This window comes from Colius striatus, chromosome 29 (genome assembly GCF_028858725.1).
Source record: "Colius striatus isolate bColStr4 chromosome 29, bColStr4.1.hap1, whole genome shotgun sequence".
NCBI lineage: Eukaryota > Metazoa > Chordata > Aves > Coliiformes > Coliidae > Colius > Colius striatus.
The window spans coordinates 915,857-932,787 of NC_084787.1; the positions used below are offsets into that span (position 1 = coordinate 915,857).

General features: G+C 60.5%; 3 protein-coding genes across 5 annotated transcripts; all 3 read left to right on the plus strand.

Annotated features, from left to right (window-relative positions):
* The first annotated feature begins 675 nt into the window (after nt 1-675).
* CTSK (cathepsin K) lies at nt 676-4,080 on the plus strand. Of its 2 annotated transcripts, none has more exons than XM_062016422.1 (8): nt 676-878; nt 1,644-1,820; nt 1,920-2,042; nt 2,128-2,283; nt 2,830-3,048; nt 3,132-3,297; nt 3,377-3,482; nt 3,566-4,080. In XM_062016422.1, the coding sequence occupies exons 2-8, from the start codon at nt 1,695-1,697 to the stop codon at nt 3,663-3,665; spliced, it is 996 nt and encodes a 331-aa protein (XP_061872406.1). In that variant the 5' UTR covers nt 676-878; nt 1,644-1,694; the 3' UTR covers nt 3,666-4,080. The 2 variants fall into 2 exon arrangements, with proteins under 2 accessions (XP_061872406.1, XP_061872405.1); XM_062016421.1 differs by having other exon boundaries at nt 792-878; nt 1,676-1,820.
* A 1,234-nt stretch (nt 4,081-5,314) lies between these two features.
* CTSS (cathepsin S) lies at nt 5,315-10,824 on the plus strand. Of its 2 annotated transcripts, XM_062016423.1 has the most exons (9): nt 5,315-6,204; nt 6,317-6,375; nt 6,841-7,030; nt 7,264-7,383; nt 8,052-8,201; nt 8,280-8,504; nt 9,489-9,654; nt 9,824-9,926; nt 10,286-10,824. In XM_062016423.1, the coding sequence occupies exons 3-9, from the start codon at nt 6,905-6,907 to the stop codon at nt 10,383-10,385; spliced, it is 990 nt and encodes a 329-aa protein (XP_061872407.1). In that variant the 5' UTR covers nt 5,315-6,204; nt 6,317-6,375; nt 6,841-6,904; the 3' UTR covers nt 10,386-10,824. The 2 variants fall into 2 exon arrangements, with proteins under 2 accessions (XP_061872407.1, XP_061872408.1); XM_062016424.1 differs by lacking the exon at nt 6,317-6,375.
* A 1,230-nt stretch (nt 10,825-12,054) lies between these two features.
* On the plus strand, nt 12,055-16,726 carry LOC133628372 (nuclear receptor subfamily 2 group F member 1-A-like). The gene is made up of 3 exons (XM_062016425.1): nt 12,055-12,361; nt 14,886-15,413; nt 15,988-16,726. The coding sequence occupies exons 1-3, from the start codon at nt 12,055-12,057 to the stop codon at nt 16,260-16,262; spliced, it is 1,110 nt and encodes a 369-aa protein (XP_061872409.1). The 3' UTR covers nt 16,263-16,726.
* The last annotated feature ends 205 nt before the right edge of the window (nt 16,727-16,931 follow it).

Consider the following 16,931-nt stretch of genomic DNA (forward strand, 5'->3'; position numbering starts at 1 on the left):
TGATGAAGGGGATGTGGGTGCAGTTCCCCAGCCCCGGTGTGTCCTCAGTGCTGCTGCCCTCTCCTTAACCCTGCCCCTTACTCCCTGGGCCAGCCCCTGCTCTGCCGGGCAGGGTGCTGATGATGATGATGATGATGATGATGACCTCAGTGTGTCTGGGACAGAGGACTAATGCCCTCGGGTCACAGAGGGACCTTCCAGGCAGGGGGAAGGTTTTCTGAGCCGTGTGACCAGGGGCCAGTCAGAGCTGCAGGAAGCACCATCCAGGTCCTGCTGCCCCCAGACCCTGCCTGTGCCCCCCACAGCAGCAAAGCAGCCCTGAGGTGGGGATGTGGGGACAGAGAAGGGGTCCTGGCCCTTGCTCCTGCTGGCACATCACTCCCCTGAGGCTCTGGGGAGGGTCTGATGCTGCTGCTCCAGAAGCAAAGGGGATGCTGAGGGGCTCCCAGGGACACAGACACCCCTTGACCTGGAGCAGGGCTTGGAGACAAGGATGTTCCCGTGGTGGGATGTCTCCAGGGCAGGAGCATGTCCCCAGGGTGGGATGCTGGGGCAGGAGGGTGTCCCGTGGTGGGATGTCCCCAGGACAGGAGGCTGTCCCCAGGGCCCTGGGATCCAGAGCCACTGGCTCCTGTGCCGGGGCTGACTCAGCTCTGCCCCACAGCATCACGTGAAGCCGGGAGGGAGCTGCCGCCGCTGCCTCCCCCCTCTCCTCCCTCTCCTCCTCCTTCCCTCCAGCCCCAGCAAACCTGAGCCACTGCCAACATTTTCCAGCTGCCTCCAAACTTCCTCAATCCAGCAGCATAAAAGGCTCCGTGGCCACGGGCTCCACATCCCCGGCTCAGGCTGCGCCATCCTCCCGCCGGCAGCACGACGGGGTAAGCGAGGGCAGCCCCCAGCCCAGCCCTTGCCCCAGGGAAAGGAGACTTGTGGGGGGAGAACAGAGCCTTGAGGGGCAACGTGGGACCCTCAGAGGTGCAAGAGGGGGAATGGAGGCAGAGAGCAGCGAGCTGGGGGCTGGTGCTCCCCGTCCCTGCTGTGCCAGGGAGTCTGGTGGGACAGCGGCTGCTGGGGGTGAGTGGGTGAGGTGAGGGAGAGGCAGGATGGGCCCTGCTGGGTGCTGTGTCCCCCACCCCTGCCTGCAGCCCCTGCTCTGGGTGCCCCCAAAACTCAGTTTCCCCGTGGGTGGGAGTTTCCAGAGGGGCGCCAGTGGGATGGTGATGGGATCCAGCTGTCCCATCTCCTGATGCCTGCACCCGGCCAGCGCTGCCCACAATGAGCTCCTGGCCCCAACACGGGGAGAGAAGGGAGTTCCAGCCCCAAAACAGAGAGGGAAGGGGGTCCCAGCCACCGAGCAGGGTGGGATCCTGGCCAGAAACCAGGGTGCACAGGAGGTCTTGGTTCCCATGGCCTGGAAATTGGGGGCAGGTACAAGGGTTCTGGCCCCAGCCCGTTAACAGGATGGGGAGGGGGATCCCAGTGTCTTGTGGCTCTATATTGGGGTGCAGAGGGACCCCATGGCTTGGAAATGGGGTGAGTGTGGGTTCCCAGGCCCTATAGCCCTGTGCTGGGGTGGGCACAGAGGGTCTCAGACCCCTGTAGCCCATCGTGGTGCTGGGCACTGGGTGCTGTGCCCCCTCCAGCCCTCCCAGGCTCGCTCTGTGCCCCTGCCCAGCGTTCAGCTGCTCCCCAGGATGTGGTGGCCCACGGTGCTGGTGCTGCTGGTCCCCGTGGCCCTGGCCCAGCTGCAGCCCCAGCAGGAGCTGGATGCCCAGTGGGAGCTGTGGAAGAAAACCTACAAGAAGCAGTACAACGGGGAGGTAGGGCAGGAGGAGGGGCTGGAGGGGGAGGCTGGTGGCCCCATGGGCATCCCCACGGTGCCCAGGAGGCACCCAGCACCGTCTCACCCCGCGCTGCAGGCGGATGAGGTGACGAGGAGGCTGATCTGGGAGAAGAACCTCAAGTACATCAACAGGCACAACCTGGAGCAGGCGCTGGGCATCCACAGCTTCGAGCTGGCCATGAACCACCTGGGTGACATGGTGAGTGCACCCAGAGGGGACACAGGCGACTGAGCACCTTTGGGTGCTGCTCTGCCCACCATCTCCCCCGGGGCTCCTTCCCCAGACCAGCCAGGAGGTGGTGAGGACCATGACGGGGCTGAGGGTGCCTCGTGGCCACCAACGTCACAACGACACTCTCTACGTCCCGGACTGGACCGAGCGGGCCCCGGCGGCCGTGGACTGGAGGAGGAAAGGTTATGTGACCCCTGTCAAGAACCAGGTGAGCAGGAGGCTCCTTGGGGGTGCCCATGGCAGGGGGCTCCTGGGGGTGCCCATGGCAGGGGGCTCCTGGGGGTGCCCATGATAGGGGTCTCCTGGGGGGTGTCCATGGCAGGGAGCTCCTGGGGGGTGTCCATGGCAGGGGGCTCCTGGGGGTGCCCATGGCAGGGGGCTCCTTGAGGGTGTCCCTGACAGGGAGCTCCTGGGGGTGTCCATGGCAGGAGGCTTTTCAGGGGTGCCCACGATAGGGGTCTCCTTGAGGGTGTCCATGACAGGGGGCTCCTGGGGATGCCCATGGCAGGGGGCTCCTGGGGGGTGCCCGTGGCAGGGGGCTCCTGGGGATGCCCATAGCAGGGGGCTCCTGGGGGTGCCCATGGCAGGGGGCTCCTGGGGATGCCCATAGCAGGGGGCTCCTGGGGGTGCCCATGGCAGGGGGCTCCTGGGGATGCCCATAGCAGGGGGCTCCTGGGGGTGCCCATGGCAGGGGGCTCCTGGGGGGTGCCCGTGGCAGGGTGGCACCTCAATGTCACCCGTTGTGTCCCCGTAGGGCCAGTGTGGCTCCTGCTGGGCTTTCAGCTCAGTGGGGGCACTGGAGGGGCAGCTGAAGCGCAGGACTGGGAAGCTGCTGCCCCTCAGCCCCCAGAACCTGGTGGACTGTGTGTCCAACAACGCCGGCTGCGGCGGCGGCTACATGACCAACGCCTTCGAGTACGTGCGGCAGAACCGCGGCATCGACTCCGAGGACTCGTACCCCTACATCGGCCAGGTCTGCGCTGGGACGGGGGGATGCAGCCCCCACCTGCTCCCCCTGCCTGCCCCCTCTGCCCCTGACCTGGCTGCTCCTGGCAGGACGAGAGCTGCATGTACAACCCCACCGGGAAGGCGGCCAAGTGCCGCGGCTACCGGGAGATCCCCGAAGGCAACGAGAAGGCTCTGAAGAGAGCGGTGGCCAGGATCGGGCCCGTCTCCGTGGGCATCGACGCCAGCCTGCCCTCCTTCCAGTTCTACAGCCGAGGTGAGGGGCTGCAGGGGAAACTGAGGCACGGACAGCAGCTTGTGTGCAGGATAACCCCCCTCCCCATCTGCCCCCTCAGGCGTGTACTACGACGAGAGCTGCAACGCCGAGAACATCAACCACGCGGTGCTGGCCGTGGGCTACGGCACGCAGAAGGGCTCCAAGCACTGGATCATCAAGAACAGGTACCTTGGGAGGGCACCACCTGCCTTTCCCCACACCTCAGGCTTTCTCCTGGCAGCTCAGGCTCTGCCTTTTCCCCCTGCAGCTGGGGCGAGGAGTGGGGCAACAAGGGCTACGTCCTGCTGGCACGGAACAGGAACAACGCCTGTGGCATCGCCAACCTCGCCAGCTTCCCTCGGATGTGAGCGCTGCCCGAGCCCCTGCCCACTGCCCTCCCCTCCCCACTGCCCTCCCCTCCCCACTGCCCTCCCTCACCCTCCCCACTGCCCTCCCTGCCCACTGCCCTCCCTCCCCACTGCCCTCCCTCACCCTGCCCACTGCCCTCCCTGCCCACTGCCCTCCCTCCCCACTGCCCTCCCTCACCCTCCCCACTGCCCTCCCTCCCCACTGCCCTCTCTGCCCACTGCCCTCCCTCACCCTCCTCACTGCCCTCCCTCCCCACTGCCCTCCCTCCCCTCCCCACTGCCCTCCCTCCCCTCCCCGTCCCCCACATGGAAACGGCTCCTGGGGGCAATCTCTGCCTCTCCCTGAGAAACCTCCCAGGGAGAGTCCCCCAAACCCATCTGTGGATCAGTGGTTGGAAATGAAAGGTGGAATCTCCCTGTCTGTGTGGATCTGTGTCCCCCTGCCCTGTGTCCCAGCGGGGGCTGCAGGGGACAAAACAAAACCCTGTTGGGAATAAAGGCTGGGGCTGGTTGGCTCTGGGATGGGAAGGGACTGGTTGGCTCTGGGATGGGAAGGGGCTGTGATGCTGGAAAAGCCCTTCCCGTAGAATCAGAATCATTTCAGTTGTTAAAGCCCCTGAAGCTGCTGCAGGCCCAGCCCTGGCCTCATTCTGCCCAGCCCAGCACTGACCCACAGCCCTCAGCACCTCAGCCCCACGCCTTTGGGATCCCTCCAGGGCTGGGCACTGCCCCAGCTCCATGGGCACATTTGGGGAGGTTTAATGCTCAGCTCTATCACAACCACAGCCTCAAAAGCCCTTGGTTGAGCCCTATAAAACCTTCATCCAAGTGCATCACCCAAAACACTCCTCAATTCTGCCTCAAAATCTGGGATTCCTGCTCCGAAGGAAACTCCAGGGTTCCTGGATGCTGAGTCAGCACAAAAAGGGCTGATGCTTCTCAGGGAGAAGAACAGAGGGGGATTTGCTTTGAGAACGTGTTGATCAACCCCCTCCTCGGCCCCTTTGGAGGCACAGCCTCAGGGCTGGCTGCAGCCAGGCTCCTCCCTGCAGTCAGATGTGTTTGTGACCTTGTTTTTCACTGTTCCAAATGCAGAACCAGGAGAAATAAGTGTTGAAACAGGTCTGCTTGGAACAGCCCATCTCTGGGAGAGACAAAGCAGCAGCGTCAGCAGAGCTGCCCTCAGCAACCAAAACCCATTCTCTTTCCTCAAAACAACAACCACCCACCCAAGTGTGAGCAAAAGCTCCATGTCCTCCAGTCAGGGCTGGGCTAAGAGCCCACACGGTCCCTCCTCTGCCCTGGTAGGGCTTGACCCAAAGGCAGGAGGTGATGGAGAAGCTCTGATTCATCCCTTGGGATCTGGTGATCCCGGGTGGCTGGGGACAGGGCTGGGTGGTGGCCGTGGCAGTGGGTCCAGGGCTGGACTCCAGGGGCTTTGCTGTGACTCTGTGCTGTTGGCTCCTTCCAAATCAGGGATTTTTCTCCTCCTAGTGGCAGCAGAATCTGGCAGGGAAGCAGTCAGGAGGTTCAGCCTCTGGGGCCAAAAGATGGGAATCTGGCTGGTCCTGGGGCTGTGGGGGAGGAAACATGAGTGGAGAGGCAAAAAGCTGTTAAAAAAGGGATGGGGAGAGAAACCAGTGAGGGGTGGAAGGATGGATGGATGGATGGATGGATGGATGGATGGATGGATGGAGCTGTGTCCTCTCCTTGCTTCCTCCTCTCCTGAAAGTGGCTTTTTGCAGCCATTTCATGTCCCATGGTGGGGAGAAATGTCCCCCCCTGCCCTGCTGCCCTTCCAGGGAACCCGAGGAGGCCGTGGCTGGAGCCTGGAGAGGGGTTTCCCAGCAGCTGATGACTCTGCTGACGCTGTTTCCAGCCTGACTGTGGCGTGAGCGGCGCTCAGCCTGGCTCCTGCCATCCCTGTGGTGCTGAGGCTTTGCCAGCTCAGCTCCATCTCACTGCTGGGTTTCAATCCTGCCCTCCCATCCCTGCTGCCCCACCAAAAAGGGAATCAATGGGACTATTGGGGTTTTCTTTCCCCCTCCAGTGATGGCTTTGTGCTGGTTCATATGCTGCGGTGAGGTGGGAGCTCAGGTCTACCCCAGTTCAAACCAGCAGCGAGGCTCTTGGGCCTCATCCTGTCTCAGCTCAGCACCGAGTTGCAAAAAAATCATATCAGGGCAACGTGACCCCCACACAGTCTGGTCCCAAAAGCCACATAAACCACCTGGAGAGCCTCCCCATTCGCTTTTGGGGTGCTGGGAAGGGGGAACTCCCTCCTCTGCAGGGACGGAGGGGCCCGTTCCAGCCCCAGCCCAGGAGCAGCAGGGCCAGCCCCAGCCCAGGAGCAGCTGAAGTGAAAATGAAATCAAGGCATTTCCTCATTTCCTGGCTCGTGATTTGTGCCACGAGCTGCAGCCGCCGGGTGCCACCGGTCCTGAGCCCTCCCGGCCCCGCGCTGGATCCGGCCCCAGTGTCCCCCCAGCCTGTGCCCTGAGCCCAGGGAGGGACCCACCAGCAGCAGCAGCCAGTGCAGGTAGGTTGGTGCTTCTGTGCTCTGACAGCCCTCGGGGGCAGCTGAGGTTTGAGGAAGTAAAACTGAAGGAACAGTGTTCTTGTGTTGACTTTGACTCCATCTTATCTCTAAGCTCCCTCAAACCCTCTCTGGGTAGTTGAGCTGTTCGTGGTGGCCCATCCTCAGCACCTGGTAGGTGTGGGTTTGGTACAAATAGGGTTTGGTTTGGCTTTTAAAGGTGCTGGGATACAGAGGTTTGTCACAACAGCCTCCTGACAGGATGATGTGTAAAACTCCCCCGGGGAGGGCTCCTTGGTCAGGGTGGAATGGTGCCAGGAGGAGCGTGTCTGGATGTGTCCCTGTGTGTCAGTGTCTGCATGGCCAGGGCTTGGCTCCAATACACCTTTCTTTTTCCTTCTCAGAAGGAAGTTTCTGGGCCCTGGGTGGGATTTCTGTCCCCTTCTCACAGGGGCTGGGGCAGGAGCCAGGCGAGCAGGGGGTGGGCAGTGCCCCTGCGGGGTGTTTGTCTGGGCAGGCAGGACGGGAGCTGTTGGCATCACCTGGTGTAGAAACCCCGTGGAGGACATGCCACCGAGTCTGGGTCAGGGATGTCATCACCCTCCTGCCTCCCTCACCCAACCGGATTTGTCACTGAAGGGTCAAGAACGGCTCCAGCTGCAGGCGCTGAGCTCCCGGCGAGCGTCGAGTCCCAGCGAGCAGGATGAAGCTGCTGCCTCCCGTCGCTCTGCTGGCCTCCTTGGCACTGGCACTGGCAGCCCCTGACCCCGTGCTGGACTGGCACTGGCAGCTCTGGAAGAAAACCTACAGCAAAGAGTATCAGCACGAGGTAGGGACGTGCTGGAGGGGTTGGAGGTGGCTCAGGGCGCCGACGTGGTGGGAGCTGCACAAGCCCCCGCAGCAGGGAGCAGCCCCGGCAGCGCTCCCAGGCACGGCTGGTCCCCAGGGAGGGGCTGCCAGGGCCTCCCAGGCGCCTTTTGGGGGGGATAAAACGGGGTGAAACAGCTGAGGAGGGGCTGGGGCTGTTTCCACCCACCACGAGGCTGCGTTTGATCCCGGCAGGAGGACGGGCAGCGGCGCCTGACCTGGGAGAGGAACCTGCGGCTGGTGACGCTGCACAACCTGGAGCGGTCCCTGGGGCTGCACTCCTACGAGCTGGGCATGAACCACCTGGCAGACATGGTGGGTGCTGCTGGGAAGGGTCTTGGTCTCTAATTACCCATGAGGTTGATGAGAAGAGGAATATCAGAGGCTCAGGGGTGGGAAAACTCCCGAGAGCCCTTAGCCCATCCTCTTCTCGTGGACTCCAGCGGCTGTGGACAAAGTGCTCGGGCGTTGCTGTGCTCCACTGGCCGGTGTGAGGCAACCTGGGGTGAGGAAACCAGCCCTGGACGCCACGTTTGGGCTGGGTGGGCCCAGGCCTGGGCAGTCTGTCTGTTTACAAATCATCCCTCAGCCGTGGCTCACGGTTGTTGATGAGCACAGCAGCTTCTGGGGACGTTCTGGTGCTGGAGTGAAGCTTCGGCTTTTCTTTTTCTCTCTTTTTCTGATGAGTGCTTAAATGTGAAAGATTAAAAAGCCAAGAGCTCCACAGACCTCCTGCTGCTCAGAGTGTTGAGGGGAAATCCCCTTCCACCCCCATCACACCCCCACTGGGTTCACCAGAGACAAGGAGATCGTGGTGACCTGATCTTGCTGGTCCTGCCTTAGCAAGGGGTTGGGCTGGATGACCTCTAGATCATTCTTCATTCATCTCTAGGTCATTCTTCATTCATCTCTAGGTCATTCTTCATCTCTAGGTCATTCTTCATTCTCTGATGCCATGACCCAGCCTTTTCTCTCACCCCCAGACCCGTGAGGAAGTGGCAGCTCTGTTGACTGGGCTCAACGCCGTCCCCCGCTCCAACCGGAGCGTCACGTACCGACGGCAGCCCGGCAGCGAGCTCCCGGACACGGTGGACTGGAGGGAGAAGGGATGTGTCACAGAAGTGAAGAACCAGGTGCCAAGAAGCTCCTCCTCTGTGGCATTTGGGGTCTCAGTCCCGTGCTGGGGCTGAGCTCCTCGTGGCCTTCTGCAGGGTTCCTGTGGGTCGTGCTGGGCTTTCAGCGCCGTGGGAGCCCTCGAAGCGCAGGTGAAGCTCAAGACGGGGAAGCTGGTGTCCCTGAGCACCCAGAACCTCGTGGACTGCTCCATGATGTATGGGAACAAGGGCTGCAGCGGGGGCTTCATGACCAAGGCGTTCCAGTACATCATCGACAACCAAGGCATCGACTCGGACGAGTCCTACCCCTACACAGCCCAGGTAGGGCTCAGACCTGCAGGGAAACACATCACCCTGCTCCCCTGCACAAACACCCTCCTCCTCTCCCCCTGGTTTCCCTCTCTTGCTGCCTGCCAGGCTCATCTCAGCCCCCACAGCAGGTTCTTTCTTTGGACTGTTGGCTTTTTGCCTCACAGGGGAAGGACTGGACTGGCAGCCAGAATTTCTACCTGTTTATTTCTGTCCTGCAGCAATTATTACACAACCTGTTAGGAGGGAAAATGGGGACAGGAGTCCTGGCTGCTGCCCTCAGCTCTATTATCCCATCTCCTGTGCTTTTGAAATGGGATATTGCTATTTCTGCCCTTCCAGAGGTTTCTGGCCGTGCAGTTGCCTGTAAAAGTCACCTCCAGCAGATGCTGGAAGGCCATAAGGAAGGAGCCATAGGAAAACAGAGATCCTAATGCTGAGAGGCTCCATGGCCAGAGACATTGGTGCCCCAAAATGAAACCGTGGCCTGTGGAAACAGGGCAAAGTAAGAGCAGCTCAGTCCAGGGAAGAAAAACCCAATACAAGTCATCAAACACCCAGCTACAGAGACAAAAGTCACCCTTCCCTGTGTCCAGGGGGAGAGTGGGAAGCCCTGGGCTTAACTTAGAACAGAAGAAGTTTGGGTTAGAGGCGAGAGAGGGGTGCTGGGAGGGATGAGGAAGTCGAGGAGGGTCTCTTTAGGGAAGTGGCTGCAGTATTGTCATCTCCAGAAGAAAAGGCAGAGAAGTCTGTCAGAAGGGGCAGAGAAGTGTGGCAGAAGGGGCAGAGAAGTGTGGCAGAAGGGGCAGAGGAGTGTGGCAGAAGGGGCAGAGAAGTGTGGCTGCTCTTGCTGTGGGGATGGACGAGCTCCAGGGCCCTCCAGCCGTCCCCTCTGTGGGGAAAAGAGGATTGTTAGAAAACCCACACTGGAAGCCTTGCTTCAGACATTGCTGGTGGCTTCCTCAGGCTGCCTCAGCTCCCCCTCTGTCCCCCCAGAACGGGACGTGCCAGTACAACGCCTCCACGCGCGCTGCCACCTGCTCCAGGTACGTGGAGCTGCCGTTTGCCGACGAGGCGGCGCTGAAGGAGGCTGTGGCCAACGTCGGCCCCGTCTCTGTTGCCATCGATGCCACCCAACCCACCTTCTTCCTCTACAGGTCAGGTGAGTCCTGCCCCCTCCAGCTCTGCCCCGCTCCGTGTCTCCCTGCACGTGAAGCCCGGCGGGGTTTGGGTGGGATTTGGCAGGTTGGGGCTGAAGTCCTGGCTCAGAGACAAGGTGCTGTGGGCTGGGGGTGGCCAAAGCCCCCCAAGTCCTGCTGTGTTGTGCCCAGGTGTGTACGATGACCCCCGCTGCAGCCAGGAGGTGAATCACGGCGTGCTGGTGGTGGGCTACGGCACCCTGAGCGACAAGGACTATTGGCTGGTGAAAAACAGGTAAAGGCACGATGGTGAAACTCTCCTTCCCCCTGGGGAACGGCTGCTCCTCTCCCACTGCTCCAACACACCCCCTCAGCTGATGCTTGCAAGGAGCAGAGGGGGCTCACTTGGCTGCTGGGGGTGTCAATGCTCCAGCTGCTCCCCAAGGGTTCAGGCTGAGTGATGTCAAAGCACCTGGCAGGCTGAAGGAACCCCAAACACCTTTGAAATACACTTACAGCCACCTCCAGTTCCCTTTGTGTCCTGGATGAGAAACCCCTGGGGCAGTTAATGGAAACCCTTTGGTGCTGCAACACTTCAGCCACAGCTAAAGGAGCTCAGTTGTTCTCCTGTCTCTTTGTTTCATGTCCCGACAGCTGGGGAGAACATTTTGGAGACAAAGGCTACATCAGGATGTCCAGGAACCACCAGAACCACTGTGGCATCGCCAGTTATGGCTCTTACCCTCTGATATAGGCAGAGCCTGTGCTGCTGGGGGCTCCTGAGGCTCTGGGGAAACCACTGATGCTCTGCTTGGATGGATCAACTCACCTCAAGAAGCATTTTCTGGCTCTGTGGGCAACGTCCTTCTGTTAGATCAGCCCAGGCTGGGAAGGAGCCCTTTGCTTAGGGGGGGTTGGAATCTGATTTACAGGCCCCCAGAGACTTCTCCTTTTTGGGGGGAGGGGGGAGGGGAGAAAAAAATCGATTGTTTGGGGTTTTTTTTCAGAGTAAAATTGTCATACTCACAGTTCTCCTGGAGATCACCCACCACCACCTTCTGCTCTCTCCAGCTGCAGTGACACAGCATCTCTCTCTCTCTCTCTCTCTCTCTCTCTCTCTTTGCCCTGTTGATGAAATTGCAGCTATTCTTTGAGAAATAAAAGAGCAGTTTCACTGGCCACAGCTCTGCTGTTTGGTGTCTGGCAGCAGAAATGGGGTGACAGAGGGAATCCAGGCTGGGACTGTCCCCTCTGGCACCGCTGCCCTGTGTGAGGACTCCCCACACGATGCTGATGAGTTGGGAGGGAGGGAAGGCACCAACTGGGGAGAGAAAGAAGCTGCTGCCCGAGGCTTCAGGCTGATGCCCAATCTCGTGGTGGGGACACTGAGCTTTCCCTGCTCCCACCTGCACTTGGGCTGCTGTCACAGCCCCACGGCACAACCAGCATCCAACGGATCCCGGCGCCTGGCTGAGGGGGGAAAAGCTTTTCCTGTGAAACCTTTTGGTTGCAACGTGGAGCTCCCCCGACTCTTTTTTCTTTCCATTTAAGCCTCATCGTTCGTTTCAGAGGGAAAAAAACCTTGTGCTTGGGCACCAGCGTTGTGGTTGCTGGGGCCTGAGGGGCCGCTGCCACCGTGAGGGAAGTGGGGGAATTGTTCCATCCCCAGCTGCAAAGGGCCGTTTGGGAGCTCTCACCCCACCTCTCCGGGAGCCCGGGACCCCTCCTCGAGGAGCCGCCTCCCCTCTCTCTGCACCCTCCCCCCGCGATCCGGCAGCGCCCGCGGGGAGGAGAATTAACTTTTCTCTTTCTCCTCCTCCGCCGCTGCTTCCAGCCCTTCCCCAGCCCTTCCCCAGCCCGTCCCTGCCCTTCCCCAGCCCTTCCCCAGCCCGTCCCTTCCCCAGCCCGTCCCTGCCCTTCCCCAGCCCGTCCCTTCCCCAGCCCATCCCTGCCCTTCCCCAGCCCGTCCCTCACCCGCAGCCCCCGGTTCCGCCGCCCCGGGATCTTTCCCAGCCAGAACCCAACGGCTCCTTTTCCCCTCTCCCGGGCGCTCCCTGCTCCGAGGCTCCTTTCCCTCTTCCCCATCCCGCGTGTCCCCGCTCCGTTCTCAGACTCCCACCTCAGTCCCGGGGCTCCTTTCTCACTGCTCCATCCCTGGAGCTTCCTCGCTGCATCCCGGCTGCTCCCGTCCCCCATCCCGGGCTCTCCCTGTTCCGGGGCTCCTTTCTCCATCCTTCCATCCCCGGACTCACCTCCTGCATCCCGGATTCCCTTTCTCCATCCCGGACCCCTCTTCTCCATCCCGCATCTCCCCTTTCCACTCCGGGGTCTCCTCTTCACCTCTATCCCCGTCCCTCTCCCCAAAACACCCCTTTCCTCAAGGGGGAATCTCCTTCCCACCCCCAGCCTCGCCGCCCCCCACCATGGCTCTGGCGGCGGGGCCGTGGCCGGAGCCTCCTCTTCCTCCTCCTCCTCCTCCTCCTCCTCCCCCAGCCGCCGGGGGCCCGAAGGCAGCGGGGGATTGTCTGGTGTGCGGGGACAAGGCGAGCGGGAAGCACTACGGACAATTCACCTGCGAGGGCTGCAAAAGCTTCTTCAAGCGGTCGGTGCGGCGGAATCTGTCCTACAGCTGCCGGGGGGGCCGGGACTGCCCCGTGGACCAACCGCACCGCAACCAGTGTCAGTACTGTCGGCTCCGAAAGTGCCTCCGCGTGGGGATGCGGCGGGAAGGTGAGGAGAGGAACGGGAAGGGGCGAGGGGAGAGGAAAACCGGAGAGGGAGAAAGGATGGAGACGGGGGAGAGAGGATGGAAAAGGAAAGAGGGTGGAAAACAAGAAGAGAGGATGGAAAAGAAGGTGAGAGCGTGGAAAAGAAGGTCAGAGGGTGGAAAAGAAGGTGAGAGGGTGGAAAAGAAGGGTGGGAGAGGAGGAGAGGGGCTGGAAAAGAGAAAGAGAAGCTAGAAGAGGGTGCAAAAGGAGGGGATGGAGAAGGGAAAGAGAGAGAGGGTGAAGAAGGGAATGAAGATGGAGAAGAGGGAGAGATGAAAAGAGCAGGAGAGAAAGGAGAAGGGATGGAATGGAAAAGGAGAGAGGGGATGGGAAAGGACAGGGGTGCAGGAGCTGAGACGGGAACGGTGCGAGCAGGGAAGAGCAAAGGTGGAGAAGAAAAGGAGGGGAAAGGGGAAAAGAGCAGGAAGGAACGAAAATGAAAAGGGAAGGAAAAAGCGCAGGAGGAAACGAGAAAGGAGGGAAAGGAGAGGGGGAAGAAGGAACGGAGCGAAGAAACCCGAATGGGGAAGACAAAAGAAGGAAAGAGAAAGAAAAAGGGGGGGAAAGAGAAAGAGAAAGCATCTCTCCTTCTTCTCTTTCATTTTCCCTTCGCCTTTCCTCCTCCCTCGGGCCCATCGTTTGGGGGGAGCGTCCTCAAATGGGGAAAGAAGCCCCCCGGGAAGAGTCTGAGGCTCCCCGACCCCCTGTGCCCATCCTCAGCCCCCTCTGTGGGCTCCTAAATCCCGAATCGCCCCGGGACTCCCTCCTCTCCTTTTCACGGGGATAAACACCCTCCGCTCCTTCTGAGGGGAGCCTTTTTGCCCTCTTTTTGTCTCCCTCCCTGCCGCGGGAGCCCGTGTCGCATCCCGCTGAATTCTCTCCTCCAAACTCCGTTTTCCCACGCGCCGTCTCCTTCGGGCTCGGGTCCATCCATCGGCTTTGGGCTGAGATGGACGGGGTTGACTTTTCCTCACCCCTACTCACAGCCCAGGGCTGCGGCTGTTAAAGCCCCGTGAAGATTCGAGGGTAATAATACAGATATTCTTTCTAAAAGCGAGGAATTCGGCTTCTTCCGAGGAGGGTAAAAAAAACCCTGAAGTGAAAGACTCGGAATATTGAGCGAGACCGGGATTAAAATCCCACTTCCAGCTCCCGATGTGGGTGTCAGTCCCTGGCCCTCCAACCACTCCCATCGTCTTTTGGGATGGTTTTATTTCCCTTCCCCTCCAAAAAAGCAGCATCTTTGAAGCAGATTTTGAGGGGGTTTAAGTCCCAAACGGGGTGTTGAGGAACCGGCTTCACCTTCGTGCCAAAACCTCGGCGCTGAATCTGCTGTGCAGCAGCTTCCCCGCTTGAATATGGACCTGGAAGGGTCCTTCTCTATGGTCACCGTCCTTATTTACGAGTTTAGTGGTTATAAATTGAGCGTTTATAAATAATTACATCGAGATTATAAACAATTATTAGCAGATCGGGCTCTGCCTTATCCCCTGAACGGGGGGTTCACCCTGGAGCCCCTCCAGGCAGTGCTGAGGGGTTGGTCTTTTGGCGATGTTCCCACCTGGCAAATCATCTTTTCCAGCATATATTTAAAAAAAAAGGTTCCTGAAATCCAAACCCCACCTTTTTGGCATTAAAAATAAACCCCAAATTTCAAAAGTCACCTTTTGAAGCAGTAAAAAAACCCTCCATCACGTTCCAAAGTCGCATTTTCCACCAGTAAAATAATCCCTCAAACTCCAAAGCTGCCTTTCCCAGCGTTTAAAAATTCCCCAAATTCCAAAGTTGCTTTTTTTTAGCATTAAACAAACACCTCAAATTCCAGGTAAGGTGGGAAGTTGTGGGAGGTGGGGAAGGGACTCCCCGGCTCGTCCCTTGTGGCACACCCTGGTGTGCACAGATAGATGTGGAGGAGGCAGAACTGGGCTCAGGGATGAAATCGGCTCAAGCCTAAGCTTCGATTTCCCCTTTTCTTCCCCAAAAAGGATGGTTGGATTTCCTGGGGAGGGGGGATGGATTTTAGGAGCAGTCCTGGGCATAGGGAGCTCCCCTCTCAGCAAACCTCTGTGTGCTTCGTGCTGGCAGAGCAGAGGATTAAATCCCTGGGGGAAAAAACCCCAATAATCCAGGCAAATAACCCGCTGTGGAGCAGACACACTGCAGGGGGTTTTGGGGGCAGGTTTGGGCTTTTTGGGTGCCTCAGTTTCCCCACCCAATCGCAGCAGAGGTTGTGATGTTCCTTATCCCAGCGGTGCCTGCTGGGAACCAGCACCAAATCCAGCAGTGGAGCCCTGCTCTGTGTGGATTTAACAAGGAAAAGCGGATTCACTTTGGGGTTGTCCAAAAACTCCACCCCATCACGGGTGGCACAACCCCTCCTCCAACACGGGCAGCCACCCTGCACCCCCGGCTGTGTTTAATCCCCGGGGAACCGGGTGTGTGGGGGTGACGGCGTTGGGGTGCTGACCTCTTGCTCCCCTCCGCAGCCGTGCAGCGAGGCCGCATGGCCCCGGCCCCGAGCAGCCCCGGCCAGTACACCCTGACCCCCGGGGACCCCTACGGCAGCCACGGCTGCTTGAGCAGCTTCATCTCCTCGCTGCTCCGTGCCGAGCCCTACCTGCCGGCTCGCTACGGCGCCCAGAGCCTGCAGCCCGGTGGCGTGCTGGGCGTGGAGGGCATCTGCGAGCTGGCCGCTCGCCTCCTCTTCAGCGCCGTGGAATGGGCCAAGGGAATCCCGTTCTTCCCGGACTTGCAGCTTTCGGACCAAGTGGCTTTGCTGCGCTTGGGCTGGAGCGAGCTGTTCGTGCTGAACGCGGCGCAGTCGGCGCTGCCCTTCCACGCCGCCCCGCTCCTGGCAGCCGCCGGGCTCCACGCCGCCCCCGGGGCCGCCGAGCGCGTCGGCGCCTTCATGGGCCACGTCCAGCTCTTCCAGGAGCAGGTGCAGAAGCTGAAGGCGCTGCGGGTCGATGCCGCCGAATTCGCCTGTCTCAAGGCCCTGGCGCTCTTCTCCCCGGGTGAGAAGGGAGGGGAGGGGAGGGGAGGGGAGGGGAGGGGAGGGGAGGGGGGTGTTGGGGTGGGGTCGCGAGGAGGAGGGGCTTAAGGGGGTGGGGTCCCAAGAGGGGGTGGGGGCGTTCTAACGGGGGTGGGTGTGGAGGGGGATGAATGGGATGAGGGGAGAAATGAGGGAGAGGCTTAACGGGGAGGGCTTTAAGGAGAGGAGTAGAATGGGGGGGGATCCAAGGGGATGGGGTGGGGTCGTCAGAAGGTGTGAATGGGCTGGGTGGGCGGGGCTTAACGGGGCGGGGTCTCACTGAGATCGGGCGTCAATGGGCGCGCGGGTTATGAATGGGCGGGGGCGTGGGAAAACGGGCGGGGCGTGGGAAAGTGGGCGTGGCTTAGCGGGGCGGAGGCTCAATGGGCGCGTGAGCGATGAGTGGCCCGGGGCTGGAAGGGGGGGGTGGGGGGGTGTTAAGGTCGGGCTTAACGGTGTGGGGCTCCAATGGGGTGAGGTTAAGGGGGGGGGTGGGGTCGATGGGAATGAAGGGGAAGGTGCGGCCGCCGTGCCTCAGTTTCCCCGGGGCCCCGCAGACGCGGCCGGGCTGTCGGACCCGGGGCAAGTGGCCGATGTGCAGGAGAAGTCTCAGTGTGCGCTGGAGGAACACGTCCGGCGGCAGCACCCGCGCCAGCCCAGCCGCTTCGGCCGCCTGCTCCTGCGCCTGCCCGCCCTGCGCAGCGTCTCCGCCCCCGGCATCCAGCAGCTCTTCTTCAGCGGCCTGGTCGGCAAGACCCCCATCGAGACCCTCATCCGAGACATGCTGCTCGCCGGCGCTGCCCTCAACTGGCCCTACGGCTCCATGCAGTGACAGCCCGGCCCGGGACCGGACCCCGAGGAGACCGTGAAGGTGGGGGACACCGAGGAAAGCAGAGGGAGGACACCGAGGTTGGGAGATCGACGATGAGGGCACAAAGAGAGAGGCCCCAAGAATGGGACCTCGATGATGGGACACTAAAGATAGGGACATGAAGGATGGGAACACTGAGGCTGGGGCCCCAAAGGATTGAACTCCAACAAGGGGACCCCTCCTTCCCCCCAAGGAAGAGACCCCACGAATTGGTCCTCAAGGATGAGACCAGGGATGAAGGACCCCAATGGTTGGGGACTCCAAGGATGAGACCTGAGGACAGAAATGGGGGTTAGGGAGGTGAATTTCCTTCCCTATTTAAGGCAGAAAAGAGAGTTTTTGAGGGACTAAACCACACCCACTGCCCGGGGCACTATTGATAAAGAGAAAATAAAATAAACTAAATAATATGAAGTAAATTAAATAAAGCAGAATCAGAGCCCATCTCTGTCAGCCCCTCAGCTGTCTTTTTTTGACCCTAGTTTTGAGGTTGCTGACCCAGAGGGAGCTGGGAGAGGCAGGATGATGAGCACTTCATCCTAGATGCTTCCAACCTCATCTGATTGTGCTTCTGGTGCTTCCAACCCCATCCCTGGTGCAGCTGCTGCCATCCCTGTGCATACACCCAAC

What these genes read in the sequence shown, in the direction of transcription:
- CTSK (XM_062016422.1), top strand. Translation starts at nt 1,695, where the DNA reads ATGTGGTGGCCCACGGTGCTGGTGCTGCTGGTCCCCGTGGCCCTGGCC. An exon ending in AGAAGCAGTACAACGGGGAG is followed by an intron (nt 1,821 to 1,919) that starts GTAGGGCAGGAG and finishes CCCGCGCTGCAG; the next exon opens with GCGGATGAGGTGACGAGGAG. An exon ending in TGACCCCTGTCAAGAACCAG is followed by an intron (nt 2,284 to 2,829) that starts GTGAGCAGGAGG and finishes GTGTCCCCGTAG; the next exon opens with GGCCAGTGTGGCTCCTGCTG.
- CTSS (XM_062016423.1), top strand. Translation starts at nt 6,905, where the DNA reads ATGAAGCTGCTGCCTCCCGTCGCTCTGCTGGCCTCCTTGGCACTGGCA. An exon ending in GCAAAGAGTATCAGCACGAG is followed by an intron (nt 7,031 to 7,263) that starts GTAGGGACGTGC and finishes TGATCCCGGCAG; the next exon opens with GAGGACGGGCAGCGGCGCCT. An exon ending in CCTACCCCTACACAGCCCAG is followed by an intron (nt 8,505 to 9,488) that starts GTAGGGCTCAGA and finishes CTGTCCCCCCAG; the next exon opens with AACGGGACGTGCCAGTACAA.
- LOC133628372 (XM_062016425.1), top strand. Translation starts at nt 12,055, where the DNA reads ATGGCTCTGGCGGCGGGGCCGTGGCCGGAGCCTCCTCTTCCTCCTCCT. An exon ending in CGTGGGGATGCGGCGGGAAG is followed by an intron (nt 12,362 to 14,885) that starts GTGAGGAGAGGA and finishes TCCCCTCCGCAG; the next exon opens with CCGTGCAGCGAGGCCGCATG. An exon ending in CCTGGCGCTCTTCTCCCCGG is followed by an intron (nt 15,414 to 15,987) that starts GTGAGAAGGGAG and finishes GGGGCCCCGCAG; the next exon opens with ACGCGGCCGGGCTGTCGGAC.